Source organism: Bos indicus, chromosome 13 (assembly GCF_029378745.1).
Source record: "Bos indicus isolate NIAB-ARS_2022 breed Sahiwal x Tharparkar chromosome 13, NIAB-ARS_B.indTharparkar_mat_pri_1.0, whole genome shotgun sequence".
NCBI lineage: Eukaryota > Metazoa > Chordata > Mammalia > Artiodactyla > Bovidae > Bos > Bos indicus.
In genome coordinates, this window is record NC_091772.1 from 27,831,350 (window position 1) to 27,850,494 (window position 19,145).

Genomic DNA, 19,145 nt, shown 5'->3' on the forward strand with positions numbered 1-19,145 from the left:
ATGAGTATTAGATTCTCTGATACTCATTTTCTCTCTCCTTGGTGGTTTAGTTGCCAAGTTGTGTGGACTTTTGGGGAGCCCATGGACAGTAGCCCACCAGGTTCCTTTGTCCATGGATTTTCCTGGCAAGAATACTGGAGTGGGTTGCCATTTCCTTCTCCAAGGGATCTTCCTCACCCAGGGATCAAACCTGGGATTCCTGCATTGCAGATGGATTCTATTTAAAATAATGGAAGTAAGGCAGCAGAGTTGACTTGCCCCTAACAAGCCCAGGAGGGACTGGAACTGCGTGTGGGGCAGGCCCTGATTTGCTTGTCCTCTCTACCTTGAGTGGGCTTCTCTGGTAGCTCAGAGGGTAAAGCATCTGCCTGCAATGTGGGAGACCTGGGTTCAATCCCTGGGTCAGAAAGATCCCCTGGAGACGGGAATAGCAACCCACTCTAGTATTCTTGCCTGGAGAATCCCATGTACGGAGGGGCCTGGTAGGCTACAGTCCACATGGTCTCAAAGAGTCTGACACGACGGAGCGACTTTACTTTCTTTCTACCTTGAGCAGGAGGTTAAATCTCAGGATGGTGTTAAGGGCCGGGTAAGAAGAGCTGGCCTGGAGCAGGCCGTCTAAATAGAGGAGTTGAATCTCTAAATAGAGGAGTTGAATCCTTCAGGATACCAGGAGAGGGCGCGTTTCCCTTTTTTCTATTTGGATTAGGGTTGTGTGTAGGGGTTTTTTTGTCTGTTTTTTTTTTTTTTTTTTTCGTTTCTAACCAGAGAGCAGCTTCGATGTGCATCAATGTGCTTGGTATCCCGCTGATTTAAGCGGCGTCAGCCACTTCATTCATAAATTAAGTTCTCTCTTGTGATGTCCTTCTTGGTCTTCGGCACAAACCTGCCCCTAGGCCCTCTCTCCCTTAATTTTTGTTTTCTTATCTTACACCGGGGGCCTATTACCGGGAGAACCGGCCGCACTGGCTTGGCCCAGACCCTGACCTTGGGATCAGACGCCTGTGTCTGCGCCCTTGCTAATCCCTTCTTGCAGTGTTTAGTTTGCAAACCAGGGCGGCTCTCCCTCTTTCTGTGTCTTGTTTCCTCCCATTTCACTCTGTCGTGTCCAGAGGCATCCACCCTCCTCTAGTTCAGTAAATCAGTACCACTGCTTTTCAGATACAATCCAGGTTAATCCAGGAATCCCACCTGTCTGGAGCATTTGAAGCCTCTGAGTGTCAACGGTTGGCCTGTTCCCCGGCAACAAAAGCCTCAGAAAAATCCTGCTGGCTCTGTGTTTTTAATTAAAAGTCTGTTTCAAGGGCAAAATCGGGTGGAAAGCAGTGCGTGCTCAATTAACTGTATCTAAATGTAAGCCCTTTAACAAGAGACTGAGGGTTCATCTCCCTCTTTCTGTGGGATGCAGCGACCCCCTGTGGCTCGACTTCTAAAAGGACTTTCTTCGACGACGACCGATTGCTCACACTTCATTTACTTAACAGTTTGCTTTAATTAACCCCGTCCTTCACGGCCGTCACACTAACACCTTGGCGCAGTCCGCATTAACCCGGCTCGGGGCCTTGACCACGGGCTGGTGGAGGAAAAAGGAGGGGCGGAGCGCTGGGGCGGGGCCTACGGGGTTGGCCTACCGAAGGGCGGGGCCTGAGGGGCAGGGCCTGATGGGCGGGGCCTGGGAAATTCCCGGGTGGAGATGAGTAGGCTGGCGCGGCGGTCAGCTGAGCAGCGCTGGGCGGGGTCGCGAGGCCGCAAATCAACCTAAAGCTCCCCAACCCCCGCCGCTGCCCCAGCGGGTCTCCTGCTTGGCGTCTGCCTCTGGGTCCGGAGCCCTCTCCCAGCGGGCATCATGCCGAGGAAGCAGTGACCCGAGGGAGGCCGGAGCCGGGCGCCGGTGAGCTAGGGCGTGGGGCGGGCAGGGTCTCCCTTTCCGCCCTGGAAGCTGTTCCGAAGCCCCCTACCCTGCGACCCGGAGCCGGTAGGGACATGGGTGGCGAGGGGTGGGGCGTCTCCTCCAGTGGGACGGCGGCGCTTGCTAGGAGGGTTTCCAGGCCCTGGCGATCTTGACCTGGTGCCAAAGGGCAGCAGGGGCGTCCATCCCAAAGTGCCCTTCCCCCTTTTTTACCCGCCAGGCTGGCCGCAGGTGACTTCCTCTGTAGGTCATGAAGGTGGTTTAAGGGTGACATGCTTCCGCAGATTGGGGATGATTATACAGCCGGTTCTTCATTATAAGAGAAGGGGTTAAGGACACACCTTCGAGAGACGTAAAAACTAGCTCCACGAGAAGACCCAGTACACTGAAGAGCCAGTGGCCGCTCTCTAAGGTGATGGGATTACTGAACAGCTGAAAGGAATCTTCATAAACCGTTGTGTCTGGGGGAGCTTGTGTGTGTGTGTGTGTGTGTAGGTATAGATACATACGTAGAGAATATGAATATTTGCTGAGGCGAGAATCTCAGAGGGGTTGTTTCTGTTGTGTAAGCAGTAGGCAGTAAGCATCACTAAGAGAAAATGTAACTCAGGTTCCAGCTAGGCTCCTTCCTCCTCCAGGAAAACTGTTGTTGGAAATTATGTGCCACAGAACTGCGTAAGGTTGAAGTGGGAAACCGAAACTTTGAACATCAAAAGCCTAGGATCGATCTGGTTAAGCAAGCGTCACTATTAGCAATGGGTTTCCGTGGTGGCTCCGTGGTAAAGAATCCTCCTGCAATGCAGGAGATGCAGGTTTCTGGGGAAGGAAATGGTAACCCACTCCAGTATCCTTGCCTGGGAAATCCTAAACAATTATTAACAGAAGAACCTTTCATGCTTGCTCCTTGACTGAAGGAGAGAAGAGCAAGGGGGCCCTGGCCACCTCCCCCAACTCCAAGATAGGCCCAGTTTGGAAGGGACTGGCCAGGTGTAGTATTTTTTTTTTCTTTTTTGGTAATTGACCACAAGTTGCATATTATGCTGTGGACTCTGACTAAACACCAAAAAAAAAAAAAATCAGACTGTATTTTTGAAAGGAACTGGTCATTGTTTTACCTTCCCATGCGATCCCCCACCTTAGGTAGAGGCACAGGTGTCTTCTCTTCTCCTAGCCTCACTCTTTCTGAATTTTATAAAGACTTGGAGTGTTTGGTATGTTCTTTGGAATTTATGGAATAGTAAATTCAAAGGAAAAGAGGGAAATTAAACTGTGTTTTGAAAATAAAATCTGTTTCACTCAGAAAAAAAATTAAGTTTTCTTTTTCATTTTGACATATGTATATATGGGTTGAGTGATGAAATACGTGTTATGAAATGATGCCCAGATACCTTTGTAGTGATGTTTTTAAAATAGTAATTTTCAAAATAAGTTTAGTTCAAGAATCTGGAAATGAGTGCCATTGAAAAACTGTAGGAAAAACTCGTAATACTAGTTATGTTGGATTTGTTGCCTACTGAGCAGAAAGTGTTTTACAAGTGTAAGGCTTTTACTTCATAACTTGATAGTTTCATTTGATTTCAACAAATGTTTACTGAGAGCCTGCTCTCGGTGTGTCAGTCTCTAGGAACAATAAACACCTTGACTTAGGTTTGATGGGAAAGTTGACTGGCATGGGATAATATAGTACTTTGCATAAAAGAACCAAGCGACTGAAATACATAAAGCACTACTGGGTACTCAGAGGAAAGTGTAGGTCTTTTTACATAAGACAGCTATTTGAGCTGGACGTTAAACTGTCCAGTAGACGTTTGCCAGGGTAATAGCAAGTCTAGGCATCTCGAGGAAGGATAGAAAAGCAAAAGAAGGCCAGAAACTGTGAACTCTTTAATGTGCCCCAGGCATGAGTGGTGTTGGTGACAGGAGATGGTACTGGTGGGTAAGTGGGGGCCAGACTCTGAAAAGCCGTGTTTGCTTTGCTCGGGAGCTGGAGCTCTGTCTGTATGGGAAGGGTAAAAGTAGGAGGATGCTCTTATGCTGGGGAAGAAACCATGGAGGTACTGGGGCTGCAATGGAAAGAGATGAGTCAGACAATGGAGGAAGCTATGTAAATTGATCAGCATCTATTTGTTGAACCCCCATATGTTTCTAGGAATGTTCTGGGTGCTAGAGACAGTGCAGTGAACAGAATAGACAAAAGCCCTTTCCTCTATGGAAGACAACATTGCCGTAGGCCAGATAAGACAAGAGAACCTGACCTAAGCTGGTGGAGATTGAGAGGAAGTGGGAGTGACAGGACTGGGTGACCCTTTAGATTCGCGGGAAGAGGAAATAGGAGTCATCAAGTGTAGCTCCTGCCCTGGTAGATGAGGCTAAGTCTTTTTCCATTTTCTGTATGTCCAAAAGTCAGACTGCCATTTCTGGCATAAAAGGTAAGGCCTCTTTTGCCCCGTAATAGGGTGTGTACTTTGAGTTCTTTTTCCAGGATTGTGAAGAATTTTGTTGGTGCAATCTTAGAATGTTACTCAATCCCCTTGAAAAGCCAAGCCCGAATCTGCCAATAGCCAACTATTCTCTACGGTCAGGAAATAGGTTTTCACTGTTTAAAACTAATTTTTGCGTGTGAGGGGTAAACCTGGGAGTACTTAGCAAATTCAGAGAATCAGCCACACCAGGGTAAGGGCATGGGTTTATTCTGTATTATTCTTGCTAGTCCAAAGTCCAGTGGGTGGAAGTCAGTATAAGGCAGATTTTTGTTGGATACAAAATGACTCTGGCAGTCACCAGCCATCCTGGAATAGAATGGGCAGTTGCCTGCTAAGGTCATGTGCCTATTTCTTCTGTCGTTGAAGTCATTCAAGCCTGGTCTATATGCCCATCTGCCATGGAAACCAGCAGGACATTCTTGCATCAAATAAGAAGTTGGGCAGGGTCATTTTTAAGACCGACTCAGGAATGCAATTCAAGCTCATGCCTACAAAGCCAAGTCACTGCTATAATTACTTGACCTCTGGAATTAAGAAGGATTATTATAATCAGGAATTCAAATAGCGAATCTGGCAATAAAATCTAGAGATTTTGCTTTTGATTTCCACCTTCCAGGTGGTTCCCATTCTTCCTCATTGGTGAAATCTTGACATATCCATGCTTAATTATTAATTCACCCTTCTGCCTAGAAATGATGCATTTCTGATTCAGATTGGTTGGGTTTTTATGAGAAATTCAGTTACTAAGCAGGCAGAACCTTGCAGTAAATGGCTTAGGTCCAGTTTCCATTACCTTTAAGGATGTTTGTATGTAAGGATTTAAGGATTTAATCCTATCTGCATTTTCTCAATTGAAAATAGTTCAAGGGGATGCTAAACATTTAGAGAACTCAGCTTTCTCTACCTGGCATTCTACAAGTAGACATCACACATATACACTGTATTGTGACAGCTTCTAATGATGGCCCCTCAAATATTTAAAGTCATAAAATGCACTTTGAGTCACCAAAAATCAATTAAATTGCTTTTAGCAAAAGTTTGGTTACAGTATTTATATGCTTATGTTTGGCATTTATGCTAACTTCTTATTGCTATGATGTTTAAATAACCAAATAATTTTTTTCTAGCAATGCTGCATAACAAAGAATTCACTATAATTGGGACAGGCATTTGTATTAGTGAGAGAGGGTAGCATGACCATGAGGGTACTGGGATATATGTGTAGAACAGTGGGAACTAGACCATGATCTTGATAGAACCTTAAAAATACTTTTTACAGCTCTTTTGAGCCAAAAGCAACCATAATGATCATCATTTGCTAGACAAGTCAGTAAACCATCGCAGGAGGTCTTCTCAAGGTCACACATCTGGTTAGTGTCTTCCAGTTTATTTTTGTATTGTCTCCCTTATTATAACTCTGTTTTTTGTTTTGTTTTTTTTCCTCATGCTCTATTAAAACCTGGGCAACCAGAAAGTTGGTAAGCAGAACTGGTTTTAATTGTTATGGTTGTATCTCAAGTCTTGGTGGAGATATAACAAAAAGTCAAGGATGAAAAGTATCTAAAGGAACCGTACTTCTTCCCCTTCCCTTCCCTCCTCTCTCCTCCCTTCTGTTCATGCATCCCCTCCCCTCATCTTTCCCTCTGCTTTAGATACTTTTTTTTAATCTGTTAAATGTTTCCTTTTACTTTTGAAAAGTATAGTCTAATCCTTGAAAATTTGAGGAAATTTAATATTGACAAGTGAATAAAACATGTTACAAGGATTTTGCCTTTGTCAGGTATTTAGAATTCTCTGCAAAATAGATAGGAGCACTTTTTATTTAGTAAAAACCCATTTTTATGAAATTTCAGCTCCAGCATAGTTCTGTGAAAAAGTGAGTTTTATGGAAAGCCAGAAACTGGCTTTTTCCAAATTATTATCATCCAAATTATTTTATGCAAAATAACCCAAATAATTTTATTGGGGAAAACAAAAGTAGTCTCTTCTGGTCACCTCATGCCAAGAAACAGCACACTTCGGCAGTGTACCTCTTTCTTAATAATCAGGATATGTAAAACACAGCTGCTTTCAAAAGACTTAGAATGCTTTATCCATGTTTAACACTTCATAGAATCGCCATCCTCATTAAAGAATTCCAAGGATGCCTTTCCTGTGCTGGCTGCTCTAGAGAAGTCAGCAGGCCGTCAGTGCCAGGGCCCGCTCTCCCCTCAGCAGTGGCACTGTCTCTAATCCTACAGGTATCTTGCACTGTCTCTAATCCTATAGGTGCCTTTAGACCGAGAGCAGATCAGTAGGCTCTCAGTTCTGGGAGGGCTCCAGAGAGCCCAGGAATTGCCTCCTGCCAGAGTGGGGAAGAAGCAGTGCTCTGCCCTCCGAGGGTTTGTTGCATTCACTTACGAGCACTAATAGCTGGTACTTTCCCCAGCTTCTCCCCTCACACATTGAGGAACTTAACAAAAACCATAACCAAAGTGTCCCTGGTAGTCTTTTAGAGAAACAGTCGTTTGTACTTGGCCCTCCTACCAGCAGTGCCAGGTTCCTTTGGCACGTGTGGGAGCTATTTACAAGGATGTGGTTCTTGGGACACAGTGACAATGTAAGTTAGTAGTAAGTAACCTGTTTGTAAGCAATTCATTGCTAAGAAGTAGGAAGAAAAAGGCTTCTGGAAGCCTTAGTTATTTGTTTAAGATTGCTGGTAGTGCAGGATGGATGGATGAGGTAGAATCTGAACTTTGGGTAAGTTGAATGGGGCAGCCTCGCACGCTCATCTAGAGCACACACCCAGAGGTTATGATACAGTGCTACATGAGAGAGCACTTCTCTCCCCTCAGCTTCCAGTGACCCTGCAGTGCCTCATGAAAAGACGAATCATCATCTTTGTGAAATGTGGAAATGAAAACATTTGCCCACAGTCTTTGATTTCTGTGCTTGCTGAAGTGTGGTAGGCCATACAGAAATACAGTTGGGATATACCCATCTATCTTATTTATGGGAAGGGCATACACACTCCAGTAGTCTTGCCTGGAGAATCACATGGACAGAGGAGCCTGGCAGGCTACCGTCCCTGGGGTCGCAGAGAGTCAGACACAGCTGAGCAACCAACCCTGCATTTTATTTGTGGCCACAGTGACCCCTTTACAAATTATATGCTTAAAATAGTCTCAGAATATGCAACAACTAAGCAAGATTTTCTCAGTCTTTTTAGCGTGATTTGCAAAAGTAAACTATGAAAGCCTAGGTATTCAGTGGTACCTTCATTGTATGACAGGGCTGGGTTTTAGAATCATCCTTAATGCTCGATTGTGCCTTTCATTAAGTGACCTTGGATGAGCTCCATGAATTCAGTTCTGTCACCCAGGAAATACCCATCTAGTTGAGTTTTAGTGAGGATTAGACCTTGACACTCTGGTGTGATGATTGAGCACATAGTAATTATCTGAAATATGTTAGTTCTCCCCTTCCTCTTAGCCAAAAATATGAGAAATAAAATATGGAGATTCTGTAACAGTTAATTATTGAGATATAATTCATATACCATACAGTTCACCCAAAATATGGAGATTTGAGCTTAAAACATTTTCTGGGAAAAAATCAACTTCATAATACTTTGCCCACATCTACAAATACATACACAGAAACCCTCTTGAACACTTCATATTAGGATTTCTTACCATCTTGATATTATTCCCATCTCTTCCTCCTCCATCATCCACCTCCTCACTGTACTCCTTTATATATTCTTATGCACAGACATGTACATACAGACTGAAGCAAGGATGTATCTTTCTTGTTTGAACGGAAGAATCAAGCTTGCTCAAAATGTAATGGGAAAGAAAGTCAGCCCCTTCTAGAATACTTCTTAGGACTTGCACATGGGTTTGTGGACTCCTGGGGACCCAATGCAGAGGGAGATGGTTATATTTTCAGTTTGTGATTTTTCTATAGGAACTGCTACCATGTCCCACCAACCACTTAGCTGCCTGACTGAGAAGGGGGACAGCCCCAGTGAAACCACAGGAAATGGACCCCCCAATCTGGCTCACCCAAACCTGGACACGTTCACCCCACATGAGCTGCTGCAGCAGATGAGAGAGCTTCTAATCGAGAACCATCAGCTGAAAGGTAAGCGAAACCTAACCCCATGTTTCTCCATTCACCCGCGGCCTTTGGGAACACAGTCCTTTGGTAATAGCTTGTAGGTGAATCCCTTTCTCTGCACCTGGTTCCCTGGGGAGAGATAGAGCACAGGACTAGCTCTTCAGTTCAGTTCAGTTCAGTTCAGTCGCTCAGTCGTGTCCAGCTCTTTGCGACCCCATGAATCACAGCATGCCCGGCCTTCCTGTTCATCACCAGCTCCCGGAGTTCACTGAGACTGTCCATCAAGTCAGTGATGCCATCCAGCCATCTCATCCTCTGTCATCCCCTTCTCCTCCTGCCCCCAATCCCTCCCAGCATCAGAGTCCCTTCCAATGAGTCAACTCTTCACATGAGGTGGCCAAAGTACTGGAGTTTCAGCTTTAGCATCATTCCTTCCAAAGAAATCCCAGGGCTGATCTTCAGGATGGACTGGTTGGATCTCCTTGCAGTCCAAGGGACTCTCAAGAGTCTTTTCCAACACCGCAGTTCAAGAGCATCAATTCTTCGGCACTCAGCCTTCTTCACAGTCCAACTCTCACATCCATACATGACCACAGGAAAAACCATAGCCTTGACTAGACGAACCTTTGTTGGCAAAGTAATGTCTCCGCTTTTGAATGTGCTATCTAGGTTGGTCATAACTTTCCTTCCAAGGAGTAAGCGTCTTTTAATTTCATGGCTGCAGTCGCCATCTGCAGTGATTTTGGAGCCCAAACAAATAAAGTCTGACACTGTTTCCCCATCTATTTCCCATGAAGTGATGGGACCGGATGCCATGATGTTCGTTTTCTGAATGTTGAGCTTTAAGCCAACTTTTTCACTCTCCACTTTCACTTTCATCAAGAGGCTCTTTAGTTCCTCTTCACTTTCTGCCATAAGGGTGGTGTCATCTGCATATCTGAGGTTATTGATATTTCTTTCGGCAGTCTTGATTCCAGCTTGTATTTCTTCCAGTCCAGCGTTTCTCAGGACTAGCTCTCAGTAAGACTAAAACTGCTTCCCAGGTGGCTCAGTGGTAAAGAATCCGCCTGCCAATGCAGGAGACGTGGGTTTGATCCCCGGGTCAGGACGATCCCCTGGAGAAGGGAATGGCAACCCACTCCAGTATTCTTGCCTGGAGAATCCCATGGATAGAGAAGCCTGGCAGGCTATAGTCCTTTGAGTAGCAAAAGAGTTGGACGTGACTTAGTGACTAAACAACAGCAAGGCTAAAGCTATTCCTATTGTTTACTTTTGGATACAGGTAAGAATAAAATTATGTATTTCTGGGAAATGGCAGAATGACATTTAGCCCTAAATTTAAAAGGAAAAATAAAAAGGCTGCTATTATTACAGAATTAGTCCTAAATATTACCTTAAGAGAAAGGATTCTAATATCTCCAGCCATGGTTTTTGGCAGAACCAGTGTTGGAATCCAGGAGTATGGACCTCAGTCTAGCTAGTTATTAATAGGCATTTTGTTAAAATAAATCAATAAAATCAGTTTTATATTCTTGAGACTCTTGAGGGCAGTCGGTGACATTAGACCTCCTAGTCCTGTTTGAAAGCAGAAACTACTCATTTTTTTGCTATGTAGTCTTTCCAGCTGACCCTGGAGCCCAGGCCAACCCTGGCATTTTGAGGTTCATAGCTATGTGGTGAGGTGATCTATGGGGAGGTTCTCTTCATGACCCCAAGTTCCGTCCCTTGGTGTTTTAACACTCTCCCTCTAAACCTCATGCAGAAGCCATGAAGCTAAATAATCAAGCTATGAAAGGGCGATTTGAGGAGCTTTCAGCTTGGACAGAGAAGCAGAAGGAAGAACGCCTTTATTTTGAGACTCAGAGCAAAGAAGCCAAAGAGCGTTTAACGGCACTGAGCCTTGAAAATGAAAAACTGAAGCAAGAACTCGGAACGCTAACAGGGAAAACTGAAAGGGCATTCGAGGTGAGTGGATTGATCAGTTGTAATTTTATCATGTTCATATTTGCAGTGGGATCTTACCTGTCTAGACTTCGAGATCAAAACTCACAGTTCCGGCTAGATGCTTGCATTATCTTGAAAGAAGAGTGATGAGAAGATTGGTTGCAATTTTAAGGGTCGTGTGTAATCTCTGGTGAAGAAAAGAAATGGGTCAAACTTTGACTTTATTGATTATAGTCAAAAGAGTGTTATGGTTATAAATCAATATTTTGTATTCATTATACATAGTACAGAAAGACCTCTGCCTGGAACCATTCAAATGTTGGTCTTTAGTCCTTGATATAGAATTACATTTTTAAAATCTGTCGCTCAGAATTTTCACTTACTGACCTTGTCCTTTCTCTCCATCTACAATAGATTCCTTACTTTGTGTTTTACATTTACTTTTGAAAAATGGTTTGACAAATATTATTGTGTGATATGAGGCTGTAAGGTTGCCACGTTTCCACTAACTCAAAGAACCTGAGAAATGTGCTTTGATACCCTTGAGAACGGGTATCAAAGATGTGAATGAAAAGTCCTGTAGGTTTTCCAGAAAGGTCCCGATATTGGAAGAAGTTGAGATCGGAAGCTGGAGCTCTGGACAGCTTCTTTCAGTGTAGAAGATCCGCTGAAGCAAACTATAGGCAGGACTCAGGAATGAGTCCTTGGGACAAAGAGACACTGAGGATTCTTCAAAACCCTTGGTCATCAGTTTTTTTCTCCGCAAGCTGTGCCTCCCAGGCCCCCACTTGCCCTTCCCACCTCTCTTTCAATTTTTGTTTCATGGACCACTTGAGGTGTTTATTTGTAATTTAGCCTCTCATCTTCCTGATTTACTGAGGCTCTCAAGACCTCTCACTCACTCACTCACTCACGCTGACCTGTCTTTGCTGTTGCTTCTGCAGACACCCCTCCCCTACCCCCTCAAGCCATTAGGGTTGCCCCTGTGTTCTGTGAGGCACAGGGAAGGGAGCAGGGAGTTTCCACTGAGATCTGCCCTTCAATCCTCAGGGTGAGGCTGAGATATGACTGATTCTGTCTTGATTTCACTGTATTACAGACCTGGTGGCTCAGAGGGTAAAGCATCTGCCTGCAATGCAGGAGACCGGGGTTCCATCCCTGGGTCGGGAAGATCCCCTGGAGAAGGCAATGGCAACCACTCCAGTACTCTTGCCTGTAAAATCCCATGGACGGCGGAGCCTGGTAGGCTGCAGTCCATGGGGTCGCTAAGAGTCGGACACCACTGAGTGCCTTCATTTTCACTTTTCACTTTCATGCATTGGAGAAGGAAATGGCAACCCACTCCAGTGTTCTTGCCTGGAGAATCTCAGGAACGGGGGAGCCTGGTGGGCTGCCATCTATGGGGTCTCACAGAGTTGGACATGACTGAAGTGACTTAGCAGCAGCCGGTACTCTTGCCTGGAAAATCCCATGGACAGAGAAGCCTGGTAGGCTATAGTCCATGCGGTCGCAAAGAGTCGGAAATGACTGATCGACTTCACTTTTCACAGACATCATGGTGATCCCTAAAGAATCCTTTTTTTTTTTTTCCATTTATTTTTAATTGAAGGACAATTTCTTTACAATATTGTATTAGTTTCTGGCATACATCAGTATGAATCAGCCATAGGTTTGTGCGGTGGTAAGTCACCGACTCGATGGCCATGAGTTTGAGCAAGCTCCAGGAGTTGGTGATGGACAGGGAAGCCTGATGTGCTGCAGTCCGTGGGGTCGCAACGAGTCGGACACGACTGAGCGACTGAATTGAACTGAAGTCACTTCAGTCCTGTCCGACTCTTTGCAACCCTGTGGACTGTAGCTCGCCAGGCTCCTCTGTCCATGGAATTCTGTAGGCAAGAGTACTGGAGTGGGTTGCTATTTCCTTCTCCAGAGGATCTTCCCCAGGGATTGAAGCCACATCTTTTACATCTCCTGCACTGACAGCCAGGTTCTTTATCACTAGTGCCAACTGGGAAGCCACAATAGGTATACATATGTCTAAAGAATCCTTTTTGACTGTTAACTACAGATTGCCAGGCAAAGGTCATTAGACTTGTTTTGTATTATAAGATGACATATCAGCCTGGGCACATTTCCAAGACAATAGAAGCACAGAAAAAGGGAAATTGTTGTTTCCCGAAGGCTAATCAATGCTAAGTGCTCAAAAAGTGATGAAAGGCAGAAATAATTTAGTTGGGCTTGAGATCCCATAGAACATTAACCCTGGAAGTTTCGTCCAGGAAGATGATGGACAGAGCCTTAACAGTGAAATGAAGAGAAATTTTAAGTGTCACCTCACAAGGTGTTTTGCAGATCCATAATTTCCCAAGGATAATTAAGTGTTAGTCGTTCAGCAGTATCCGACTCTTTGCAACCCCATGCACTGTAAGCTCCTCTATCTGGCCAGGCTCCATGGAATTCTCCACCCAAGAATACTGGAGTTGGTTGCCATTCCCTTCTCCAGGGGATCTTCCTGATCCCTGATTGATTCATGGGAATCAAATACACATCTCCTGCATTGCAGGCAGATTCTTTACTGTCTGAGCCACCAGGGAAGCCCAAGGATAAAGAAGAGATCCACACAATTGGAAAAAAGAAAATTAACCTGACTTCTGAGACTCAAGAGTCATGGCCTTATATCCCTGGTCCTCAGACACTTGTTTAAAACTCTATTTCCTTCCTTTGTGGAAAGATGGTTTTTAGAAGTCCATTCCACTCAGTGTCCTCAGGAAGGTCAAGAGGGTGGATGTGAAGGTTTCTCACAGGGCATGGTCTTCCCCTTCCCTGCTTGCTTCCTGGTTCCAGCCTAGGCAGTACCTTTCCTTTTTTTCATTTTTATGCCTTTAAATGTATATTTCTGTGGTCTGAATCATTATCAGGAGAGATTGCACAAGCTTTGAACTTTTCCTTGCAGACCTAACTCTTCAGTTTTATGAGTTGCTTTTTCCTAAAGCCTGTGAGAGTTTCCTAGCAAGGGGATGGTCCAGATGAAGGCAGAGCGCGATTCCACTGGTGTGAGGGGTACTTGCATGTGCCAGTTACTACCTAGCCCTCACTCTCTTAACACTTCACAGACTAGCTGGTTTATGGTTTATACACATGCCTTTCTGATAATTTTTTGGTTCTACTATGAGCCTTTGGGCCTGTTTACCATTCCTTATGAAATCTGTCAGAGGGTGTTTGTGTGTGTGTGTGTATGTATGTGTGTGTGTGAGTGGGTGGGTGAATTTTCAATGTTGCAGTCCTCTGGTAATCTCAAGTATACATATTTCTGGTGGTGCCATGTCCATAAGAACCGTGAGGGAAGAAATCAGGAGGCCAAGAAGGTCACAGCTGGAGGAGACCACAGAGACCACATGGTACCAAGTCTTTCTGATCCAAGAAAACTGAAGCCAAGACATTTAGGGAATCTGCTCAAGGCAACACATGCTCTGATTAGCAGAGTGCAGACTAGAGTCTGTTCTCCCTTCTCCCAAGTAAAAACAACACATGTCAGCAGGCTCTTTCTTTTATGACTTTGTCATATGTGGTAATTGCAACAGGATGAACACAACAGGTACTCGATATTAGGAAAATATTAATGTTTATTAGTTTATCAAGGGAAGCCCATTAATGTTTATAGAGGCCAAAATTAATTTTCCACGCTTGGTACCAGCCTCTGAATTTTCAGTTTTCTTCTTTCTCAACAGATTTACCTTTAGCAACCTTAAAGCACCAGCATAGAATATTGTAACAACCAACCTACATGCCTGGGAGGATTCTGGACCTTTCATTGTGTTTTGCTATCACTGTACTGTCATGCCCTTCATGCTTTGGCTTCTAAGGAGAAATGACAAGTATGAGGAGAGAGGGGGTAGAAGGAGAAAAAGGAAAAAAGCAAGAGGTTGAGTTGTGGCAGTTCTTTATTTTCTGGGATTTGGGGCTGCAGTTTACTAGTCAACCATTGCCAAAGTCTGGTTGGTTATTTTCATGATAATCAGATTATTTCTTTCAGCATGTTGAGGAAACGTTCCTAGTTTGAGTTTATTTTAACTTCCTATTATTTGCACACAACAAAGTAAATTTTTCCATTTTAAATGGTATGTCAAAATATATTGCCGAGGAAAAACTAGAACTCCCTACTGTAAAGCACAGCTGGCTTACCAGTAGGTATAGAGGCACATGAGTCTGATGGCTGAGTCCTTGGCTTGATTCATTCGTTCACTTTGCTCCACATTGTTTCCAGGACATCATTGGGGACCCCAAGGTCCCCAAGGCAGAAGTGGAACAAGAAGTGGAACAGCTGAAGACCCAGGTGGCACGCCTCCAAGCTGAAAAGGCAGATCTGCTGGGCATCGTGTCTGAATTGCAACTCAAGCTGAACTCAAGCGGCTCCTCCGAAGACTCCTTTGTTGAAATCAGGATGGCTGTAAGTGTATTGGTTTTGGTTTTGTCTTAAGCAAGTTACAAAACCTCACCTGGACAACTGCTAGAAATATCACCGCTTCCTTTCAACATGGGAAAGCCAAACAGTGGGGAAATTTCAGCGTAGTCAGCATAAATATAAAACATCATACTTGTGGCTATCACAGCTGAAATGGAAAATACTGATTACCTTTTATGACTGAAGAGATAGTCCTTTTTTTCCCCAGTACATCCTGAATAATTTAGCTGACCTAAAATTAAAAAAAAAAAAAAAAAGGGTATAAACTTGTTCAGCCCAGGTTCCAAAGCTGTGTTCAGCATTTCACTTAGGTAAGCAGAATCATGATCAGATGCAGTAAAATCAAAAGGCTCGCCACTTACTAATCATAGAACCCTCTTTTCAGGCAAAGTCTTATGAGGAATATTAAAAATAAGAAGTGGAGAAAAGCAAGAGCAGAGGTGCTCTGGTTGTAGCCCCAGGGAATACCCGGCTTCTCCCTCCCCTCCAACAGCAGCTGCTAGGGAAGCGCCGAGAACAGATTCTGAAGCCAGCATTGTCTGACTGGCTTTTATGTCCAGCCCCAAATGAAGCAAGCTGGGCGTGGCACCACAGGCTGGCCTGTTCTGATGGGAAGCATGTGTCAGCGGGTAGCTGGTGTGTGGGCAGTCCTGCTAGAAGGGAAACCTCCTTCTTTGCTACTAGAAAAAAAAAATGGAATACAGATTGAGGGAGACAAGCACAGGAAAGTCCAGTCCTTCACTGTACAGTTGGTCCAGCTTCGTCAGAGCACACGTCTGATACAGGAAGAGAGCTTAACTGTGTCTCTAGAAGAGAAAACCCTACATGTAGACAAGTAGGGGTGAGGTGGGGTGAAGTGCACCTTACAAAAAGCTCAACTACTGGATATGTCTGACTCTGGATATGAGCATGACTCTCTTTACTTTCTCATTTATTTGCTGCACTAAAGATGAACAGAAGTGAAAAATGGCTGTTAATAACCCTGCCACCCATGCCTCTCAGAAATTTTAGATGAATAGGGGCTGAAGTCAAGAGAAAATACTAATCAGGAAGTACCGTGTCAGAGCACTCATTCTGCACACGAGCAAAGATTATGGAAACGTTGATCAAAGAGCTTTCACCTTCTGCAAATAGCTGATAAAATTCAGGAAGTCCAAGGAGCGTATCAGAAGTTTCCAAATGAGGCTTCTTTCTTTGGGGTGCATGGTTACCATAATGTTCTCCCTCACTGATGAGTGACAGTTATTTCTAGTGTAAATATGTTTTTCTTGCCTTGCTCCTATGAACAGAAAAACACTGCCCAAGACTTAGGAACAGTGTGCGCATACAGAATTATCTAAAACCACCCCTGTATTTTTCCACTAGCTCACTGGACTAGAAATGTCTTGCAAATCATTGAAGTGGTCTTAGCCCCCACTGCTCCCTAAGTGGCCCCAAAAGCAGATGAATTTCAAAGGAGAGCCAGCCTTTTGCTCTGTGAGCCTTGCCCACAGAAGACAGCCTTCTTTCCAAAGCGGCTCCAGCAAGTTCTAGCATTTTGCATTTTATTTTTTTATTTTTAAAGATTTATTCGTTTATTTCTGGTTGCTCTGGGTCTTTGTGGTTGTGCACGGGTTTTCTCTAATTGCAGCGAGTGGGAGCTAGTCTTCTCATTGCCGTGGCTTCTCTTGTTGAGGATCATAAGCTGTAGGTGCATGAGCTCAGGGGTTGTGGTACTTGTGCCCAGTTGCTCTGCAACATGTGGAATTTTTCCGGACCGGGGATTGAACCCGTGTCCTGCACTGGCAGGTAGATTCTTAACCACTAGACCACCAGGGAAGTCCCACATTTTGCATTTTGAAGGAGTGTGTGGGAAAAGTATGTGGAATTGTCATTAGCTGTGTGTGACCTTAACTTGTAGAGAAGGGAACTGCCAATGAGAGAGAGAGGAGATAAGCTTTCCTGTATGCAGGGTCAGGATGACTGTGCTGAATGAGAGGAGCCCGGCCTTCTCGTCTTCGTCTGGATATTTATAATCCTGACTGGGCACGCAGGTTGAGGGAAGGATAAACTTAAACCATTCCATTTGAGTGGCTGAACTGAAGCATCTCACATTTCTGTGTTTGGTAGATTCCTTGGGTTATGTGTCATCCAAATTCTTGATCTTTCGCCTTTTTTCTCTTTTGCTGGAGAATTTGTCTTACCGGCATGCTATGTTAAACCTCTGTCATTTCTGCTTTTACAGGAGGGCGAAGCAGCTGTGGCAGCAAAAGAAATCAAGCCAAGTCCTGGGCCCACAAGAACTGATTCCGTTGACACGTACGTGAAGACAGAGTCGGGCTGTCAGACAGGCACGCTGGGTAGTCTTGTCACTTTGGGCTCACCCTTGAGAGGCCAAACATGGTGGGCTGAAAAAGCCACTTACTGATTTACACTGGGGCCTTTCCAGAATGTTCAGTTTGAATGCTATTCATATTTATTGTTGCAGCCCACTGGTAGAGAATAAAAACTATGTTTGGTGCCTTGGTAGGCTAACTAACCCCTCGCCACTCTCCATCAGGTGAGAAGTGAAAATGAGCTTTTTCCTCAGTTAAGAGACCCATGTTTCCTAATGTGTTTATGAGTGCAGTCTGCCCCGGACCAGGCTGCCCCGCTGATAAGGGCAATGTTTCCTTTTTCGCTTCCCTGTTCATTCCCAAGTACAAGGCAAAGTGACTAATATAGGATAGTCTTCCATCACAATGACTGTTGTTGCTCTGGGTGATTGCTGTTTTTTGAAAGTGCCAAGATATCTTACCTGGGGAGTCTTCAGTAGACTTGTGCCTAGTAGACAGCTATCTTAAATTGTAGGGGGACCTTAAGGAGGCGATGACAGGGGATCTGGGCACCTGAGTCTCTTACAAGTAGCTGTGACCTAGAATGTACTATTAGCTCATCCCTTGTAAGCAGGTTACTACTGTATGAATCTGCTTAAGAAGATTTACCTGAAATTTCCCTAAGCATCTCTTCCTTCAGAGACTTTTAATATCTTTTTTCTATAATTTGATGAATAGACTTATAAAAATGTTTTTTTTATAAGCATATCAGGATTAGATTTCTTTCACCAAACAGGGCAGTTGGCAGAAATGAAAGTTACTCCCTTTTTTAGTTAGAAATAACTATCCCTGCCCCCCGTATTGCCTTTTTAATATCAGAAGACTTTCCTGAAAGTGGTGGGAAGGAAGAAAGCTGTGTTTGAAATTTCTAAGCCACTTCCTCTCCATGTATAGCTGTGTGAATACTACTTCTTCTTTTAAACCACACAGCTGTGTTTTAATAACAGCTTCTTTACCTTGTTTGAAAGTATTTTAAGGAGTCAGAGATTGATCTCTGGGGTTGGAGTTTGAGCTTTGGTGATGGGAACTGGGATTGAATCCTGAATCCTGGCTCTTTGTTAGATGTGTGAACTTGGGTAGGTTACTGAAGGCATAGCTGCTATTAGCATCAGTGTAGCTTTCCAGAATGTTTAGTTACTGCAGTGATGGCCGTGGTTTTCTTCATCATTGACTGCCTCTTGATTTAATCTGAGTTTGAAGTCAAGAAATATATTCGACATACCAACAGGGCCTACATTTCTGTGCTGTAGTTATTAGAAACCAAAAACAAAAATGCTTTTTCTTCTCCTGACTTGAGAATATGGTGTTTTCTGTCAAGCTGGAGGAAGACCAGTGGTCTGCATGTCACCACAGGCAGCACATGTGTGACTGTGGTCTTCTTGGAAATGAGTCCTCTAGGAAAGCAGGGCTCCGAAACCGGGGCTGCCTCTGCTCCACTGGCTCTGTGGGTCCTGGGGTCTGGTGCCGTGGACACTGTGACCACGTGGAGGGAGTGAGCATGTGCAGAGTAAGGTCAGCCAACTCATCAGCCTCACTCCTTCCCCGGACAGCGTGGAGGACCCAGACGCTGGTTGTCACCAGGCCAGCTGTGTTTGGTCTGTAAATGAGAATTAACTGGAGAATGTTCTGGAAAGCTGTTCTTTTTAACTAGTTCCAGTAATATCCTTAGACTCCGACATTTTCATATTCTCTTGAAACCTTTTAACCTTTCTGCTGTCCTGATGCAGGAGCAAATCTGCAGAAGGTACCAGGAATTATGTGGAGTTTGAGGAATTAACTGTGAGCCAGCTCCTGCATTGTCTAAGGGAAGGAAACCAGAAGGTGGAGAGACTTGAAGTTGCCCTCAAGGAAGCCAAAGAAAGGTAATAAGGAAGGAAATAAGCAACATGGAA

The 19,145-nt window shown here is 44.4% G+C and overlaps 1 protein-coding gene and 1 long non-coding RNA gene across 6 annotated transcripts in view; one reads left to right on the plus strand and one right to left on the minus strand.

Moving 5' to 3' along the window:
* Nucleotides 1-1,702: 1,702 nt before the first annotated feature.
* The window catches only part of OPTN (optineurin), a 38,935-nt gene continuing 21,492 nt past the window's right edge, over nucleotides 1,703-19,145 (plus strand). The window contains exons 1-6 of one of the 5 annotated variants that reach the window (XM_019973052.2): nucleotides 1,703-1,891; nucleotides 8,341-8,517; nucleotides 10,256-10,458; nucleotides 14,702-14,884; nucleotides 17,124-17,197; nucleotides 18,981-19,115. In XM_019973052.2, coding sequence (XP_019828611.2) covers nucleotides 8,352-8,517; nucleotides 10,256-10,458; nucleotides 14,702-14,884; nucleotides 17,124-17,197; nucleotides 18,981-19,115 — 761 coding nt within the window. In that variant the 5' untranslated portion in view covers nucleotides 1,703-1,891; nucleotides 8,341-8,351. Of the gene's footprint in view, nucleotides 1,892-1,956; nucleotides 1,976-2,174; nucleotides 2,322-5,671; nucleotides 5,763-8,340; nucleotides 8,518-10,255; nucleotides 10,459-14,701; nucleotides 14,885-17,123; nucleotides 17,198-18,980; nucleotides 19,116-19,145 lie in introns of those variants that run through there. The other 4 variants (XM_019973048.2, XM_019973050.2, XM_019973051.2 and 1 more) reach the window with 4 other exon arrangements.
* Nucleotides 14,043-15,538, minus strand: LOC139186458 (uncharacterized). The gene is made up of 2 exons (XR_011570016.1): nucleotides 15,262-15,538; nucleotides 14,043-15,131 (listed from the first exon to the last, which is right to left on the minus strand). It is a non-coding gene; the product is annotated as an uncharacterized lncRNA (long non-coding RNA).